The following is a 21,200-nucleotide window of genomic DNA, read 5'->3' as shown; positions in this document are numbered from 1 at the left end:
TAAATATGCTATTATGTTTCAGATATTGGAGTCATTCCGTTGTATAGTGGACGCAACTTGACCGCGATGGTTGACCTTAGGCCGATTATTCATATCGATTATTTCATTATAGAAATCAAGGGTGCTTAGGTTAGCCGTGTATATTTATATGGAATTAGTTTGTATACAGTGCAGTATCAAAGTATATATACTTACATTTGATCAGTTAAAACCTTCAAATACACTAATTTATATTAACACAAATTTATATTTCCTTTTTCTCGTGCAGCTCGTTTTTACGTACACTCCTTTTCAATAATAGGTTGTGCCTCATTATGTATTATAATGCAAAGGTCAACCATCGGGGTCAAGTTGCGTCCACTATAACTATTAAACATTGTGTATTTGAACAATTATATATTCGATACTCACTCTGAAAGATTTGAAAAAAACTGAATTGACAAGTATGTGCAATGGTTTAGCTTCAGTCGGTCTTTAAGGTGGCCACAGTCAGCATCAAATGCCCCATCCCTGACAAATAAAGTTTATCCCCCTTATAAACTGAAGCCCATTGCACATAAAAGATGTTATGAGACAAGATGTAATTTATAAAGGCCAACATCTTGTGGAATAACATCTAAGTCAAATTTCAATTAAAATGAAATAATACCGCATTCATGCCAGCATTTTATTATAAATGAGCCGCGTCATGCGAAAACCAGTCTTATAAGCGATTGCGACCAGTATGGATCCTGAATCAAATTTCAGTTAAGAAGAAATTTAAATTATTATCTATAATTAAAAAGAAACACGTGTTTATGCCAGCATTTTACTATAAATGTTCTAGCAGATTAGAGATTTACGATTGACGACAATTTGTTGAATTGACAAGTATGTGCAATGGTTTAGCTTCAGTCGGTCTTTAAGGCGGCCACAGTCAGCATCAAATGCCCCATCCCTGACAAATAAAGTTTATCCCCCTTATAAACTGAAGCCCATTGCACATAAAAGATGTTATGAGACAAGATGTAATTTATAAAGGCCAACATCTTGTGGAATAACATCTAAGTCAAATTTCAATTAAAATGAAATAATACCGCATTCATGCCAGCATTTTATTATAAATGAGCCGCGTCATGCGAAAACCAGTCTTATAAGCGATTGCGACCAGTATGGATCCTGAATCAAATTTCAGTTAAGAAGAAATTTAAATTATTATCTATAATTAAAAAGAAACACGTGTTTATGCCAGCATTTTACTATAAATGTTCTAGCAGATTAGAGATTTACAATTGACGACAATTTGTTGAATTGACAAGTATGTGCAATGGTTTAGCTTCAGTCGGTCTTTAAGGCGGCCACAGTCAGCATCAAATGCCCCATCTCTGACAAATAAAGTTTATCCCCCTTATAAACTGAAGCCCATTGCACATAAAAGATGTTATGAGACAAGATGTAATTTATAAAGGCCAACATCTTGTGGAGTAACATCTAAGTCAAATTTCAATTAAAACGAAAGAAAACCGCATTTATTTAAATGCCAGCATTTTATTATAAATTATCCGCTTCATGCGATAAACAGTCTTAAAGCACCCATACCGGTTGCTCAGGATACATACTGTTCGCAGAACATCTCATATACCGAATTTATAACGGCTGTGCAGACTGATCATGATCTATACTGGTAGCCATTTTGCATGACGCGGCTCAAATGTTCTAGCAGGTTTAGACGTCATATTTTCAATTAACAATTTACAATTCTACAACATTGACAAGTATGTGCAATGGTTTAGCTTCAGTCGGTCTTTAAGGCGGCCACAGTCGGCGGAATACTCCATTATAATGAGATAGGATGTGCCATTGTCTATACTTACCACAACCAATGTATCATATGTTTTCTTTTTGTCTATTTCAGGCTTTGTTCTGCAATGAACTCAAACAGAAAGAACGCTCTGACGCATCAAGGTCAGTCTGAGGCGAAACTGCTGGAAACATACAGCGTTGAACCATCAAAACGAGATAAAGTTACGTTCGAAACTGACAACGAGTGTGTCAAAATACTTAACATGTATCATTCAGTAATGAACACTGTATATGTTCCAATCAGTACAATAGGAGACGGAAACTGCTTGTACAGAGCTGTTTCGTCTGTTGTTACAGGCAGTGAAGATAATCATATATTATTGAGACTTATCACTGCTTTAGAACTCATAAACAATAGGTCATTTTATGATACCAAAAAACCTCACAATGATTTCATTAATGATTGCCGAATTGTTACAAGTGAATACGATAAATTAGTCAATGATGCAATTAAGGAAAACACATATAGTGAAATGGCACATATATATGCCCTCAGTGCTGCCCTGTGCGAACCGATACAATCATATTTTCCGCCGCAAATCAAACCAGAGCTGTCTGCAGCGTTTACTAGAACCGTCGTAGGTCGGGATGTGCCACAAGATGTTGCTCCACAGGTGATGTTAATGTGGAGCTCAATGAAAGCCCCGGTAACTCTAACTACTTACCGAGCCAACCACTTTGTGCCCTTGATCAGTAAAGAAACAATAAATGACAGTGTCAAAATAAGTGAAAACAAGGTCCAGGAACAATCTGAAGCTGAAATCAAACAAACTGAAGAACATTTGATAAACACTAGTGCTAATTTTGACTCGTATCCACTTTTTGACAGTGATTGTAACACATCAGCCTCCTTTGGCCAAGGATATGGATGCGAAACTTTGGACGAACCTGTCACTCTATCCGATATTTCCGTACGTGACTTAGTGACAGGGTCGCCCGAAGCTTCAGATCCATCTCCTTCTACGGAACCTGTCTCTGTTAGTGCTTCACAGGCTATGGAGTCAGACATGCATGGGGTGCTTGTTTCAGGGTTTCTAGACACCAGTAACATTATTGCCCATCTCCTGAAAGATGTCCCTGGCATGACCAAAATTCCATCTGGGTCAAAAGAGAATGTATACTTTATATTAGATAACAAGGTTAATTCAGATAAGAGGTCAAATAAAAAACGCAGCACATTTGCAGATGACCGGGGTGTTTGGAATTCTTCGTCCGGTGCCTCTCCAAAAACACATTATATTTTGCACGAGAATGGTGACCTTAGTGCAGTATATTTAAGGCAAGGTCAACTTTGTTCCAAAAAGCAGGTCAAAAAACAAGTTGTATACACTCCCTTAAATCCTCAGCCTCAGAAAGAACAGATAGTTGTACTTCACCGCTACTATACAACGCTCAAGCAGGATAAAGGTTATAAAAAGAAAGTCACCTGGCTAGAGAGGGGGGTCTTGAAAGTCCGTTGGCCATTGTAGAATACGTCGGGAAATTTCCTGGGCATGCACCCCATGGCTTATCTCAAAACGACCAACAACAATACGTACGCAAACCCGACTATGTGATGGACGACATTGAAAAGATGACGAAACAGAAATGTAAACCTGCTGACATATACTTGACAATGAAGGACAAATACGACGAAACGACAAGACCTGAGATAGAGACAATTTACCAGAAAGCTCGTTACGTCAAGTCAAAGACTGCTGAAGACAACGGACAATTACTTACGACAAACATTGCAGACCAGATATGCCATCTGGACAATTTGGTTACAGACAATGACAATTTCGTACAGGCCTCAATCAGGACTGGTGGTAAAACCCCGACATTCTTACTCTATACAGACGAACAAATTGACGACATCAAGACGATGTGTTGCTCTGGACGGACTGCTTTAGGCGTGGACAAGACCTTCAACCTATGTAAGATGCACGTGACGGTCACTTGTTTCAAGCAGTTGACAGTGACCGGTGACAAGACGAACGAACCGCCACTGTTCATTGGACCCATGTTCATCCATGACAATAGTGACTATGAAACATATAGTCACTTTTTTCACCATCTTAGACTGAAGTTGGGGACGAACCTAGCGAAACTCGTTATAGGTTCCGACGAAGAACAGGCAATGGTCAAGGCAATCGTGACTGAGTTTCCATGCTCTAGTTATGTTTTATGTACTAGACATTTGAAGGAAAACACCCGACAGCACTTGATTGACGAGGGGGTTCCTATTGCAGACAGGGAGGTCATTATGGGGAAAATATTTGGGACAAACGGACTTGTGAACGCAACAGACGACGCTACCTTTGACACTCTTAGTGACGACATTGTAAAATACTGTACAAATTTTTCCAGCAAATTTGTTCAGTACTTTAACAAAAGACTTCAACCAAACCTAAAATCCAAAGTTAATGAACCAATGAGAGAAGGCTTAATCCCCAGCAACTGGACAAACAACAACTCTGAGTCCATCAACCACGTCCTTAAACAGACTGTCAATTGGGAAACCAAAAGTCTATCAGAGTTTGTTCGCCTCACAAAACGAGTTGTCACAGGTCAATATCAGGAGCTTCGAAGTGCCCTTCTCTCAACGGGCAAATACATTTAATACTATTCGATTATTTTATCAAAGGGAAGTAACTCAGTATACAATTATCATTCATTTTAATAAAATCCAAATTAAACTACTTTAAAATTGTCAAATTTCTTCAAAATTTCGTCTGTTAATATATATTATATGTTATCAGAATATATTAACTTAAATTCCAAAACAGTAATACTTTTAGAAATATAAGTAGTTTTCGGTAATCAAAACTGGTTTTCGGTAGTTTTCGGTAATGGAGTAGTTTTCGGTATTCCCAAGTAACCCGCATAACAAACTCTTACACAAAATTGAATCATATGGAATCACTGGAAACATCCACAGGTGGTTGGGATCATTCTTGAAGGAAAGAAAAATGAAGGTACTTGTCGAAGGAGAACATTCCAAAGAAGTAGATGTCTTATCCGGTGTGCCTCAAGGCACTGTGCTGGGACCGCTGATGTTCTTATGTCACATAAATGACCTACCAGATGTAGTAAAATCCCAAGTTCGTTTATTTGCAGACGATTGCTTACTGTATAGACCAATAAGAAACCAAAGTGATCATCAAATCCTACAGAACGATCTATCCAATCTTGAAAACTGGGCAAAAACTTGGGGAATGCGTTTTAATGCTAAAACAGTGCTAATTACTAAGTGTAAAGTCACACTCGCCATTCTTCTATCAACTTGACAATACAATCCTGAAAGAGGTTGAAACAAACCCATACCTAGGAATTACCATCTCAAATGCTTTAAGGTAATGCACCCATATAAGGAACATCTCTAAAAAAGCAAACTCAACAATTGGGTTCTTAAAAAGAAACTTAAAGCATGCTCCAAAGGATAGTAAAAAAAGGGGTGATGTTTATGTATATACTTGTCAATATATATATTTGTTTGTTTGAAACTGGTAAGACTGATAATTTTATTCTAATTCTAGATAGAAATCAGCATCTGCACACCCGTTAACCGGTTCCGAGCAAAACAGTTCGTGGCGGACAAAACAGTTCACCGATATTTTTTCCGGCATCTGCATTGGGGTAAGTATTCTCCATCCAAGAATCGGTTGGTGCAAAATATGTAAAAGATTTTTATTTCTGTAAAAAGTAGCATGAACGAAGAACACGCCATGTGCTTCTCGTTTAAAAGTAACTTATATTTAGTAAGTTATGGCGAGTTAAAAATGTGATTTTGTTGAAAGAATGTGGAAATGAAAGTTTAACGCGGTATATTTAATTCACTTTTCAACTTAGGGCTATTGTATTAACGTCAACCTGTAAAATAATGTTTGCTCTGAATATTGTCCAAGTTTTAAGTGACAAAACGCAATATTCAACGAGTTATAGACAATCAAACATGACATGGTCGAAAAAAAGTGTGGCGGCATTGCACAGCTCAAAATTATTTGTGTGGCGAGCAAGAGCAGTCCCGTGTCTTTTTTTTTATTTTACTCTAATAATAGATGGTCTAAATAGTGATATCAAGCTCGTAACTCTTAAAACATAACGTTTTTAATCAGACAACAGCAATTTACACTAACTTTTATTAACAAATAGGTATAAGTCAAAGCATAAGTAATCACAAAACCACCTAACAATGTAATATACCATCAAAACGTCTTCCTTCATTTTTGAATTATGGTTTGATGCTTTCCAGTTTAGGAACGTTCCCCTTCAGTTATTATATCATTTGTAATATGTATTTCAGGATCACAATTCATATGTACCTGTGCTACTACTGCAATACAACAGCTGACGTTTATAGGCACTTAATTCAGCACCTCTGTAATAGCCATAGGTTTGACACGTTAAAGTACAAACAACTTGCGCTTGACTGACTGACAGAAAAGCCCTATTCAAAAAGGGGTTTGAATTATGTCCAAAATATATGCACGTGTTGAAGAGATTAAAGAAGAACATGTACAGACAGAACTTATGAAAGATTTAAGAAATGAAGTAAATGAAACGATCAGAGTAATTGGTGACAGAATAAAAGATTTGAGGGAGTCTATTGTATCATTAAATCGCGGCATTGAAAAATTAAATAAGCTGGGAAATATCGAAGATAAACAGAGGACGTAATCATGATTTGCACCAGTGATCGTTCGCTTGAATGAAATTTCTTGGCTTTAAAGTGCCTATACGTGAGCTGTTGTATTGCAGTAGTAGCACAGGTACATATGCATTGTAATCCTGAAATATCACAAATGATATAATAACTTAAGTGGAACGTTCCGAAACGGGATGGCATCACATCAAACTACCGTACCACTGTAACTGTAATTAAAAAATGTAGGAAGAAGTGTTGATGATATATTACATTGATAGGCGGTTGTATGATTAATTATGCTTTGACTTATATCTATCTGTTAATACAAGCTAGTGTAAATTGCTGTTGTCTGATTAAAAACGTTATGTTTTAAGAGTTACGAGCTTGATATCACTATTAACATCACTGATTAATGTAAAATAAAAAAGACACAGGACTGCTCTTATCCGCCACACAAATAAGTTTGAGCTGTGCAATGCCGCCACACTTTTTTCCGACCATGTCATGTTTGAATGTCTATAACTCGTTGAATATTGCGTTTTGTCGCTTAAAACTTGGACAATATTTAGAGCAAACATTATTTTACAGGTTGACGTTAATACAATAGCCCTAAGTTGAAAAGTGAATTAAATATACCGCGATAAACTTTTGTTTCAACAGTTTTTCAACAAAATCACACTTTTAACTCGCCATAACTTACTAAATACAAGTTACTTTTAAACGGGAAGCACATGGCATGTTCTTCGTTCATGCTACTTTTTACAGAAATAAAAATCTTTTACATATTTTGCACCAACCGATTCTTGGATGGAGAATACTTACCCCAATGCAGATGCCGGAAAAATATCGGTGAACTGTTTTGTCCGCCACGAACTGTTTTGCTCGGAACCGGTTAACGGGTGTGATCTGGTATTTGAGAAAAAAATTAAAATCATCTACTTGACCACTTCATACAAAACTCACATACCCTACTCAGAAATATCTTTTTTTTCCCAAGGCTATATTGTCATTATATAACTTAATCACGAGTAATTGACACACATATTTTAGTGTTAAAATCCTCTAGAATTATGTCTATCCCCCCAACCCTCTTGGGGAGACATATTGTTTATAGGGCAATTTAGGGCACGTCCGTCATTCCGTCCGTACGTCACACTTCATTTTCGATCAATAACTGGAGAACAGTTTAACCTAGAACCTTCCAACTTTATAGGATGACAGGGCATATAGAGAAGACGACCTTTATTGTTTTTTATCAAAGGTCAAGGTCACAGGGGCCTGACCATTGAAAACCTTTTCCGATCAATAACTTGAGAAGGTCACAGGGGCCTGACCATTGAAAACTATTTCCGATTAATAACTTGAGAACCAGTTGACCCAGAATGTTGAAACTTCATAGGAGGATTGGTCATGTAGAGTAGATGACCCCGATTGATTCTCGGATCACTCTGATAAAGGTCAAGGTCATAGGGGACTGAATAACTTGAGAAGCATTTGACCTAGAACCTTCATATTTCATTGGGTGATAGTACTTACAGAGTAGATGACCCCTATTGTTTTTGGGGTCACTCCATCATAGGTCAAGGTCACAGGGGACTGAACATAGATTTTTTTTTAATCAATAACTTGAGAACCACTTGACCCAGAATGTTGAAACTTAATAGGATAATTGGACATGCAGAGTAGATCACCCTTACTGATTTTGGGATCACTCAATCAAAGGTCAAGGTCACATGGACCTGAACATGGAAAACCGTTTCCAATTCATAATTTGAGAACCACTAGACCCAGAATGTTGAAACTTAGTGGGATGACTGGACATGCCAAGTAGATGATCCCTATTGCAGCCAACCATCAGTGTCTCTTTGAATTTTGCTTCTGTCCCCTATTGACTTCTTGCCTATGACTATGCATTTGGGGAAACATGCGCTTTTCTACAAAAGCATCTTCAAGTTCAGACTTGGCATTCACTAATGTCCAGATTTCTGGGGGAAGACCCCTGTATCCACCAACCTCCCCCTACAGAAATGTTATGCAGCAAAGTCAAATTTCACTTGAGGTTTAATTTATGAAATGATTTAATGATAATAATATTTGTATGTACATCTCCTTACAGTCATATCAGTATTCTGTAGTCAGTTATATTACTCTGTGATCTGAACGTTGTATTGTTTTTGTACTCCGTGCTTGTTTTATAGTGTCCAGTCGTGTGTCTACCCATGTACACAAAATTGTTTTGTAAGAGAGAATACCTTTCGATTTGTCAGCTATGCTTTCTGCACGAATAACAACCTTTTCTGCGCAAACTAACATTTGCACGGCCCTCAATACATCACCCAAGGTGAACAGAAGTTCCTTTCTAGCTATTTCGTAATATTCTTCTGCAAACTGTTTAATAATTATCTTTGGAAAATTTACCTGATTCAACTTTAAGTGTACTATTCATAAATGTATCTGATAAGCTATTTTATTTGTAATTGTTCACTCAGTAATAATTCTGAGAGATGTCTTGTTTTGTGAAATCTGAGTATTTAATTTATGTAAATCAGGTAGATCATTATCAAACTAGTTCAATGATTTGACCTTGTAACTTAGTTTCTGACCATAGGTACCCGACTTTTGAACTTGACCTAGATTTCATACACACAAACATTCTGACAAATATTAAAAACATTCTGACAAATATTTAAGATAATCAAGTTGAACAAGTTTCCTTTAAAATATGTTAACAAAATATATTTGACAGGGATAGACATTCTGACATCTTTTTATGCAGATCAAATGGAAAATTTGGTCTCTAGAGTGTAAACAAGGTTTTTCTGTAATTTGACCTAGTGACCTAGTTTCTGACCAAGGTAAACCAATATTTAATCTATTTTAGATTCAATAAAGGCAATCATTCTGACAAAGTTTTATGAATATCAAATTACAAATGTCTCTAGACTGTTAACAAGCTTTTTCTACTTTTTGAAGTCAGATAATCCAATTTTAAAATTAACTTTAATATTTATCTGACATAGTTACCTACTTTTAGAGGCAAACATTCTGACAAAGTTTTATGACAGTCAAGATGACAATGTGGCTGCTAGTGTTTACAAAGTTTTTCTATGACTTGACCTAATGACCTAGTTAATGATCTCAGGTAACCCAGTTTTAAACTTGACCTTTATTTTATAAATTAAACATTCTGACATTTTTAATAAAGATCAAAATGAAATGGCCACTACAGTGTAAACAAGGTTTTTCCATAATTTAACCTAATGGCCTTATTTTTGACCTCGGGTAAACCAGTTTTGAACTTAAGCTACAATTTATAAAGACAAAAATTCTGACAAAGATTTATGATAATCAAATAGAAAATGTGGCCTCTATAGAGTTAACAAGGTTTTTCTATGATTTGACACAGTAACCTAGTTAAAGACTTCGGATAACCCAGTCTCAAAACTGAGCTAGACTTTACAAAGACAAACATTCTGACAAAGTTTCATGAAGATGAAGTAGAAAATGTGGCCTCTAGAGTGTTAACAACTTACATAGTGACCTAGTTTTTGACCCCAGATGACCTTGTAACAAATTCTTATGAGATTTTATTAAGGGCAACATTCTGATCAAGTTTCATTAAGATTCAACCAATACTGTGACCTCTAGAGTGTTAACACACAGGGTGATCACAATAGCTCATCTTGAGCAAAATTAAAATAAAATTTAATGCTGTTAACTAAAAAATGCAAAAGAAATACCAAATGCTTATTGCCAAGTGCTTGTTCAAATACAGAGCTGAATATATCAGTAAATGAATGCATGCTTTAGTCCTTTAACTTTGTCTCCGTTAGAAAACTTTCTTTCTGAATGCTCTAAAGTACACAGTAGTTTCGGTCCAATGTTCAAATAACCAGTAGAACATGTTATTACTTCAAATTAGACTGGTAGAATATTATGTGTTTTTGGATGCCAGCAAACAAACAAAAATGTAGCTTTTGTAATAAATTAAGAGATCAAGTATTGTTTTTTTTTTTTGCAATGATCTTTGAAAACAACTAGTGTTTGCCAATTTATTATTACAAGTGACCATCAATATTTACTGAACTTATCACTACAGAAAAATTAAACATATGACAATTATGTGCATATATATTTAGCAAAAAGCATTTAAAGTTTGTACTCTTTAGACATCATTATATTATCTTTGTATATGTTAGGTAACTGATCAATCTTAAAAAAAGTACTGATATACACTCTCTGTGTATATTAGCAAAAAATAACATGTTGGTTGATTCATACATATTTATAATCTTGCACTAAATGCGCAATTGTATCAATTCTGGTAAAATTGGTATTATGTACCAGTACATATGATAGATCTATTCATTTGCCTGCAATGTATTTCCAACCAACATTCACCAAATGCATAAATGTGATTATTTGACAGTATCTATAAATCACAAACACTGATATAGAAGAATAAATACTTTATTAACGAGAAAGTATACAGATGACTTTTTCTTGCACATGCAATACCAGCAAAACATTTTGCAAACATAATAATTTCTTCCTGCAAGCCATCATTTGGACAAATATTTTCAAGACTCAATTGATACAGGAATTGAATTTATGTCCTGACAATTAATATGAAATACCTAAGTTGTTTTTTTTAATTCTGTCTGTTGACAATTCAAAGTAAGTATAGATAACTGCTTTTAAGGATACACTTACCTTTCAGTACATGTTTATTTTTCATAGCACTATGCACAAAGGAAATCCGCCCCGGTTATGAAGCAGTTCTAGGTGTAACAATTTAACTGGAAACTATTTTCAATGATAAAAACTAAGACAGTTAATTAAGTCCATTGTAAAAAAAGGTCTTAACAAATTTTAAGTAACTGATAAATGCTGATATTTCTTTTGAACTGTTCCGAACATGAAACATTTGAATGATCATTCACAGGCAAAAAATCATATAACAATTACTAAACATGTAAATCATAAAATAACGTAAGGAAAATGTAATGTCTATCACAAAATGCTGTAATTTCATGACCCCATTTTTGGACACTCTGCACTCAAAAAGTTTCTTGGCATCACATAGCTCTCTTGTTTATCCCTGAAAAAGATAAATTTCTAAGCCAATTAAAATCAAGTTGGGGTTAATATATATCATAAATATATACTGTGAAATCACTGAATTTCATGTTTTTTTGGCATAAAAAAGGGTTAAAAATTCACAGATTTTAACATATAATGAACAGAAATTTGTCTCATTCATTGGTATTAAATTTTGTGGTTTGGCTCAACCACGAAAATTGGTGCTCCACTAAATTATTGTATGCATTAACTATAGAAGTAAATTCAGTCATAAAGACTGTTTTCTGACCAAGGTGCCAATTTCAATGTTTCTCGTTGTAATTTCTTACTGCTAGAAGCCTAGAACCCATATAAACAAAACTTCACAAGCCTATATATTAAAGACGAGGCAGTAGTGGGTATACAGTGGGTATACATAAAGCTGTGAAATACTACTGATTTTTTTTCTTACTTTATTATTGACTAGAATAAGTTGAGGTATCTGTTTGTACAGAAATCATAAGAGGATGCAAAAGACCAACCATTCTTTGTAAGACTCTTTATATAAAGAAAGTTTAGTTGATTCTATAGAATTCTTTTATTAATTAAAATTGGTGGACATTTTCAACAAAGATGGAGATCTTTAAATCTGAAGTGATGATAAAAAATGACTAATAATGCGTAAAATGAGTGTCAAACTTCCTACTTACACATCATACTGTAAATATGAAAAGACTTCATTAATCTGCGTTTGTGAGATTTCGCCATCTATCTGTGCTAGGTAAGTATAAATATCTTTAAACAATGGGTAGGGTATTCTTGCTGCTCCACCTTCAGGGTCTGCGGTTAAAATCTCACACACTGTCTTCATTGCTTGTGTGATGCTCTGTTGAACAAACAGAAAAATACAGAAATATGCCACTTCAATGAAATATTTATGTCCTTTATTAAAATGTAAATGTAAGTCCAACAGTGGACAATAATTGTATTGTATTTGGAATAACTAAAATTCAAATTTAAAACTCGAAGAACAAGCAAAAAGGGTTGTCAAACTCTGCACATCTATTCATTTAAATACTTTCTTTTAAAAGGTATTTCAGAATGTCTGATTAACTGAAAGTGTCAATATAAATGTCATACTTCTGCAAAAACTAGAATAATGCCTTGTTACAAAATTGTTACTGTCTCTAATTAATTTTAAGTAGCATACCTCCGCTACAGCAGAACAAGCAAGTGCGAAGAATTTGTTCCATTCAACGTCTCCACCAAAACTTCCAATTCTTACTAAGTCATCAAACTGTTCCTTTGGCAGGGCCAAGTCCATCCACTTCTCTTCTATCATACTCAGTGGTACAGTCTTTTTTGGACCAAGCTGCAAAAATAATAATTATGTTAATACAACTTTCATTACCTAATTTATGTTTGCAAGTGTCTTTGACATTTGTTGTTCATGTTGAAGTTACAATTAATTAACAATGTCATGACATCTGTATGTTTTTAGCATTATTACAATTTTAAACGTTAATTTATAGACAATAATGTTCAGATGAATTCATGATTTTCTAAACAAATATATTACCTATTTTCACTAAAATGGCTGAGTACATTGAATGAATGTTCTAAAAGGTCTTTGATCACGATGTAAAAATAAACAGACCTGTTTGTTAAGCACCCTAAGAAGTCCTGGAGTCAGTCCTGTGTCTGTTTTCTGTGTGGCCACTGGCATTTCTAATCTCTCTTTCACAGGAGGAGTTTCTCCTTTAGACATTGCTTTGAAATATCTGTAAATAAAAATAGAACAAAATTAGTACATGTTGCAAGATCAAAATGTTTTAAATATTTATACATATGTGATATTTGGCTTAAAATTTAAAATGCTCTAAGTGTCATGATTGCTTGCAAAATTAAGCGACTTTGGTGTAGAAATGTTCAGTGAATTGTTTCTGTCAGTAATACTTTGAAATGGTATAAAATGGCACAAAATCTTAACTGTTAACGCTGATCTAAATGAAAAAAAATGTCACTAAACAAAACAAGAGGGCCAAGATGGCCCTAGGTCCCTCACCTGAGAAACACACCATAACACAACATATTAAACAGAGTAAACATGTTTGACCTAGTGATTTCATGGAAAAAAATATTCTGACCAATTATCATTAAAATTGGAGCAAAAATCTTGAGTATAAGTAAGTATTTTCTTCAATTTATTCGAACTTGACCTAGATTTCATCAAGGCTATCATTCTGACCAAATTTCATGAAGATCAATTGAAAAATACAGCCTCTATCGCATACACAAGGTTTTTCTTTGATTTGACCTAGTGACCTACTTTTTGACCCAAGATGACCCTTTTCAAATTCGGCCTAGATTTCATTAAGGTTATCATTTTGACTTAATTTCAGGAAGATCAATTGAAAAATACAGCCTCTATCGCATACACAAGGTTTTTCTTTGATTTGACCTAGTGACCTACTTTTTGACCCAAGATGACCCTTTTCAAATTCGGCCTAGATTTCATTAAGGTTATCATTTTGACTTAATTTCAGGAAGATCAATTGAAAAATACAGCCTCTATCGCATACACAAGGTTTTTCTTTGATTTGACCTAGTGACCTACTTTTTGACCCAAGATGACCCTTTTCAAATTCAGCCTAGATTTCATTAAGGTTATCATTTTGACTTAATTTCAGGAAGATCAATAGAAAAATACAGCCTCTATCGCATATACAAGCTTTTCCTTTGATTTGACCTAGTGACCTAGTTTTTGACCCCTGATGACCAATATTCGAACTTGACCTAGATTTCATCAAGGCAATCATTCTGACCAAAATTCATGAAGATTAATTGAAAAATACAGCCTCTATCGCATACACAAGGTTTTTCTTTGATTTGACCTAGTGACCTAGTTTTTGACCCCAGATGACCCATTTTTAAACTCGGCCTAGATTTCATCAAGGTAATCATTCTGACCAAAATTCATGAAGATTAATTGAAAAATACAGTCTCTATGGCATACACAAGGTTTTTCTTTGATTTGACCTACTGACCTAGTTTTTGACCCCAGATGACCCATTTTCAATCTCGGCCTAGACTTCATCAAGGTAATCATTCTGACCAAAATTCATGAAGATTAATTGAAAAATACAGTCTCTATGGCATACACAAGGTTTTTCTTTTATTTGACCTAGTGACCTAGTTTTTGACCACAGATGACCCATATTTAAACTTGACCTAGATTTCATCAAGATAATTATTCTGACCAAAATTCATGAAGCTTAATTGAAAAATACAGCCTCTATCGCATACACAAGGTTTTTCTTTGATTTGACCTAGTGACCTAGTTTTTGAACCCAGATGACCCATTTTCAAAACTGGCCTAGATTTCATCAAGGTAATCATTCTGACCAAAATTCATGAAGATTAATTGAAAAATACAGCCTCTATTGCATACACAAGTTTTTCTTTGATTTGACCTAATGACCTAGTTTTTGACCCCAGATGACCCATTTTCGAACTCGGCCTAGATTTCATCAAGGTAATCATTCTGACCAAATTTCATGAAGATCAGTTGAAAAATACAGCCTCTATCGCATACACAAGCTAAATGTTGACAGACGACAGACAGACGCCGGACATCGAGCGATCACAAAAACTCACCTGAGCATTGCTCAGGTGAGCTAAAAAAAGACAAACATTTGCATTATGCCTTGTGGCATAAGTTCTCCATACCATATGCCTTATCCCAATAGTTTAAGAACTATTAAAACACAGTTCAGTTATCCATCAAATATTATGAACAGTCTGCAAGTTGTAATATGGTATAATTTAAATCACATACGCTGCAGACCATCCTAATACATCTGTTGGCTGTGTTCTAATGGCAGCCTTGGTAAACTGTTTGAGAATGTCTGGCAGAGCAGGGGGAATGTTGATCTGCTGGGAGCAGTAATATGGCTCATCTGGATTCCCTGGCATTCTGGTTCTCTTTTTGTGTATTAACCTTCAACCTGAAAGGATTTTTCCAAAAGTAAATAATCATAATCTTAAAACAATGGGATTTATATCAAACTACTGGTAGCTTGATAAATATTAGATTCATCTTCATTAACATGTTAATAAAATTATCAAATAAAGCTTTTAGAGAAGGTAGCCTCACAGGGACCACAAGTTCCAAAAATGTTCACTCTTTTCTCCATTGCCAATATATCATATAGAACACTTATTTCTGATCTCAGTTGCCTTTGAAAGACTTGTATCATTTTTAATGTAAAATCAGTAATTATTTCTAAAACATTTATCAAATACTGAAAGTTTATTCAAATGTGCTATAATTACATGTAATCAGTGACAACTACTTAAGCTGATATGTGTATATATTAGAAAGATGAATATAGTTTTGATTATTTTCTGATTGTGAAACACCTGTCCAATACGATTACAGTTATTATGCTTGGAGTCTGATTTCGAAAAACTTAAAGTGCTTTCTAATAATTCATATAAGTTATGAAGTGTTACTGAAAGTCTCAATGTGCCTTCTACAAAAAAAAAATACGAAACAGCTCAATATAAAAATAGGTAAACAAAAACTGCCCTTACAGAAGAAAAAGGCCTGCTGCGTACTCTTGCTGTGTACATACAGCGTATATGATGCGTACATGATGTGTACTGAAATCAAGGGCTTTAAATAGTACGCAGGATATACACCGCACATACACCGATAGTACGTTTGTAGTACACTTTTGACATGCAAATGAGCTCTGCCGCGTACTACTTGCTGCGTACATGCTGTGAACTACATAGTACACAGGATGTACGCTGGAGGAATTTAGTATGCGGGAAATAGTACGCAGCATGTACGCGGCACATACACTTTTCACATGCAAATGAGCCTGCGGTGTACTACCCCTGCGGCGTACATGCTGTGTACTCCTGCGGGGTACATGCTGTGTACTCCTGCGGCGTACATTCTGTGTACTCCTGGCCCGAGTCCTGCGGCGTACATGCTGTGTACTCCTGCTGCATACATGCTGTGTACTCTTGTGGCGAAACTGCTGTGATAATGTAAATTCCTTACCCCACCAACTTTCTTATGCAAATGCTGATCATTTGGACAGAAAAAAACAGAAAAAAGATAAGTGACATGCATCAATAAGTATTTACCCTTACCAAAATAATGTAGATTGACGTTATCAAATAAATTAGTATGCTTTTTTTCATCCACTTTTCAATGAAATAAATCAATTTTTGTAGCATGTAATTTGGTAAACATCTGAAGAAAATGGCGTAACTGCATCAAGGGGAAACAACTTTAATGCAGCTAAATATAAGTGTTATAAATTTCGAAGTATCTGTGGTGTACATGCAGTGTACTATTTTCGTGTACAAGTCCCTCCTGCGTACATGCAGTGTACTTCTTAAATTTTCAGAGTCTGTGCTGCGTACTTGAAGTGTACTAGTGACCTCCTGCGTACATGCTGTGTACTCGTCGAAATAGTACGCGGCATGTACGCGGCATGTGGTGTATGTAAAATGTACTCCTCTGGCGTACTACTGTGTTCGCGGCATATACACAGCAAATACGCAGCATGTACGCCACAGAGGCTTGCTTCTGTAAGGGTGATTACCTAATTACAATAAAAAACGGTAGATCAATTCAAGTAATATACATTCAAACACAACATTCACTCCTGACAAACAATTTATTAAATTTGTAGGAAAACAACATAATTTTTATCAATTCACAAAAAGTCAAACCTCTCAAATAAACAGTCTCACAAAAATGAATTTTGTTTGTTTTGGGTTTAACGTCATTTTTATGCCCCCAGCATCTACTGATGCAGGAGGCATATAGTGATTGTCCTGTCTGTCCGTCCATCCGTTCGTTCGTCCGTACGAGGTTAACCAAATGGGACCGTTTCGTCTAGCATCAATACCCCTTACTAGAATGACTTGACTAATGCAGATGTAACCTGTGACCATTCCTCATCTTCAGACATCACCTTGACCTTGACCTCATTTTGGACTTAGGTTGCTTTATATGGGCCATCTCTTGGTTAACCAAATGGGACCATTTCGTCTAGCATCAATACCCCTTAAAAGAATGAACTGATCTAGCATCAATACCCCTTACAAGAATGAATTGATCTCGTTTTGGACTTAGGTGCCAAATCTATTGACAAGGATGCCACTGGGGGAATCAAGCGTTTATTGAACGCAGCTCCTTGTTTCAACAGTACTTCAGTCATGTAATGGTGGGCAGTTAACCTAACCATTGTTCCTGGATTCTAGACCAGTACAAACCTTTTCTCCATAAGTAACTGCCAACTTCCCCACATGAATCAGAGGTGGAGGACTGATGATTTCAGACACAATGTCATTTATCAAATAGTCATGGAGAACATACGCCCCGCCCAAGGATCGAACTCACGACCCCGCGATACGTAGACCAACGCTTTACCTTCTGAGCTAAGCGGGCGGGCTCCACAAAAATAAAAAAAGAAATATAAATAATTAACATTGACAGAGAACTTAGTAGCAGTTTTTTGGATCTTACTGCCTCAATAGCCTAGTGGTAGAGAGTGTGCTTTGAGTGCAGGAGGTCTGGGGTTTGTTCCCGGCCATGTCACAACAAAGATGTGATAAATTTATATTTGTTATAGTGAACCCACAAACAAATTAATATTCTGTGATATTCCTTTAGAACTACAATAGCTGAATGACATTTTCATATAATTTGTGCATTGCTTAGATATTGCAACTGATTTGTTCTGGCTACCATAACTTAGCTGCACTTTTTTTTTTTAATATTGAAGATCTTTAAAAGCCTATCATAAACATCTCTGAAGATATTTTTTAGCCAACAACAGATCACAAGCAGCTCCACCCCTAGCACTTGGCAGAAAAGTCAGTGCTAGGGGTGGAGCTGCTTGTCTGCTTTTCTGCCAAGGTAAATGGCTGCTAACATCAAAATATGAGGTTAAGGTTTAATATTTCAACTGAATATCTAGTTTTATGTGTATTCCTGCCAATCCCGGAACCATGGAACTTGGAAGAATAAGCAGGCAGACAAAGTTTAAAGGTGGTCAATCACATTTAAACAACATTTAATGACATTTTTTACTTTTTGCATATTCTGGTAGATAATTATTTAAGGAACAAAAAGACCGATTACATAGAGTTAGATTCCTATTTGAAATGTATGTATTATTATTTTTATAAAATTTTGTAATTACTCCCCTTTAATATGAAAGTATATAAAAAGCTGGGTATTTCTTTTTATTTCGATACAATGTCTAGTTTTACATTTGCATTTGATAGACATATCAACTATTGAACAATCTGAACCAAAATACAAGTTTAAAAGCTGTGTGTAGCTTCAGAATTCATTTATTTCCAATCTATCTTGGTTGCGCAACCAAGATAGGCAAAGGGAGGTAATAATAATTTTTCAAACTTGCGTTTCTAATGAATTCCATCTAAATACGTAATTTTTAATGCAAATATTTTACAAATACATTACAATATATCTAATATTTATACATTTCCTTAGGCAAAGTATGTTTATCAAATTTATACTTATGATAAAATATCCCAGACTCACCAGTTTCGACGCACATAACAAGCAACATGACCGCGCTTTTTCATTCAGTAACATACGTGACTCCATTAAATGTTGCATGTGTACTAACCTTTTAAGCATTGAATCATACCAATAACATCTTATTCTAAACAAATGACTGCCAGAAATCAAAAGGTAAACAACAACTAGTGTGGTCGGCCATACTTTTTTCTAACACACCTATTTCGACGCATCTTACATGATACTTGTTACGAATCTTTTGATTGGCTTAAATATTCGTGCAATCACTATAAGTAATGTGCTACACCATAACTGCCAGGGATGCTGCAATAAAACTTGACACAAAAACTGGTGCAAGTAGATGATAAATATTAAGGCCAAATGATATAAATAAATCTGAAAACATTTTAACATTCATGAACATAAGGGGCTAAGAACATAAATAATCACTCTGCTTTTTTAATACACACTGTCTGATGTTTTTCTTTCATTTTTCTGGACTGGTGTTTACAGAGGAATTTGGCACATTTTGTTTTATACAAAATTTTAGATGAACCCAGTGTTCGCAGCCTACTTGACAAGAGAAAAACATGAAGTGTGTAGTAATGATGGCATTGATATATAATGCGTACACCTTCCAAAACAGTGCATAAAATAGTGCGACTACATATGTCACATGGCAGTTATGTGACCTTGATAGCACAAAAGTCGGCTGCAGACGTACAACAAAATTTCCAATAACTTTTTTAATCTAAGCTTCCACTGGGACGTTTTTAAAATGGATGAAAATTTACATTAGTAGAAACATTTAAAATCATGTATAGGGTAAATGTAAGTTGATAAATATCTTCAAATCCTGAACTTTCCAACTTTTTTATCGGTAAAAGTAACCATGATGTTTTCTGTCATTACACTGAGTAATTACGTCATCGGAAACCCCAAGTTAATCGAGAACGAAGTCAAAACAAAAATGGCGTCGAAATAGGTGTGCGTAAAATTACGTGGTGCGACGATAACTCTATCTTGCCTGGTTGGGCAACCAGGATAGGAAAATGAAATTTTAAAAATACCTCCAGTGAAAATCTAATTTGTATTAAGTGTTAAGTGAACATAAATATTAAGTGTTAAGTGAACATAAATGAGTGTAAATGATCAGATGCTAAAGTTTCGAACAAATCCGTTACATGGCCAAAATCTGATTTTAACCACCTTTAACTTGTAGAGTTCTGCTTGGTTTTACAGGGCATCTGTGTCGATGTAATCATTCTAAATAGTTAAAAAGAACTCGATTCTTTTAATCATCACTATTGCAAACAGAAACTTTACCTTTTCCAGTCACAATTTGTTCAAGTCTTTTTAGAAACGTCTACCGCAAAAATTATTACTATTTGTTGTTGTTGGCAACCACACGCGCATCTGTTTGCGCATCGTTATTCTTTCCGGTATACGTATATTGTTCGGCAAATAAAATATTTCGAGTCGCTCAACCGCGTTTACACTGTAATTACTAGTTGAGCGGCACAAAATATTAGTAACCAATGTGATAAAATGACTGTTTATACAAATACAGGTCATGTGTAAAAAGATAAGGCTGAGTGTCTATTTTTAATTTGCTAGATATGCTAAGTAGGAAAGGACAAGGTTCACAAGTTTTGATGATAAATGAAAACTTTATGGACTGTTTCCTTTTAGACCAGTGTTTTTTTCTGTACTGGTTTTATTTATTTTGAAACAAAATTATTATTTTGTTCAATACGTGTCCGTACTGAATATTGCTGAAATCACTTGATTTTAAAGAAATATATATTTCTGACATATTTAGGGCATATTAGAGTGGATGGTTTTAGAAGTCAGCAGAGATAATTAATAACCACAAATATATTTTATGCGTTAGTCCAGCTTCTTTCACAAGTTAAAGCTACGTCCATATAACAAAAATCAGATCCAAAATTAGTCCCATACCCGTGATGTTAAAAGCATTTTAATTACGTCAGATACTTTCTTCGGTGACGAATGAAATGCAGATAAAATTTACTTCTAGAGACTTTCAGTATTACAATTTTTATCCACCGGCCTATGAATTAACTTCAG

General features: G+C 35.1%; 1 protein-coding gene across 1 annotated transcript; it reads right to left on the bottom strand.

Moving 5' to 3' along the window:
- Positions 1–10,923: 10,923 nt before the first annotated feature.
- Positions 10,924–20,551, bottom strand: LOC123536457 (ropporin-1-like protein). Its single transcript, XM_045319655.2, has 6 exons — positions 20,436–20,551; positions 15,369–15,537; positions 13,188–13,311; positions 12,741–12,902; positions 12,241–12,416; positions 10,924–11,570 (listed from the first exon to the last, which is right to left on the bottom strand). Exons 2-6 carry the CDS (start codon positions 15,503–15,505, stop codon positions 11,501–11,503), a joined length of 669 nt encoding a protein of 222 aa, XP_045175590.1. The 5' UTR covers positions 15,506–15,537; positions 20,436–20,551; the 3' UTR covers positions 10,924–11,500.
- Between the last annotated feature and the right edge of the window lie 649 nt (positions 20,552–21,200).

The sequence above is a fragment of the Mercenaria mercenaria genome, chromosome 17 (assembly GCF_021730395.1).
Source record: "Mercenaria mercenaria strain notata chromosome 17, MADL_Memer_1, whole genome shotgun sequence".
In the NCBI taxonomy this organism is placed as follows: Eukaryota; Metazoa; Mollusca; class Bivalvia; order Venerida; family Veneridae; genus Mercenaria; species Mercenaria mercenaria.
This window is presented reverse-complemented; position numbering and strand designations above follow the sequence as displayed.

What these genes read in the sequence shown, in the direction of transcription:
- LOC123536457 (XM_045319655.2), bottom strand. Translation starts at nt 15,505, where the DNA reads ATGCCAGGGAATCCAGATGAGCCATATTACTGCTCCCAGCAGATCAAC. An exon ending in CTTGTTCTGCTGTAGCGGAG is followed by an intron (nt 12,417 to 12,740) that starts GTATGCTACTTA and finishes TTTGTTCAACAG; the next exon opens with AGCATCACACAAGCAATGAA. An exon ending in TCATATTTACAGTATGATGT is followed by an intron (nt 11,571 to 12,240) that starts GTAAGTAGGAAG and finishes TATCTTTTTCAG; the next exon opens with GGATAAACAAGAGAGCTATG.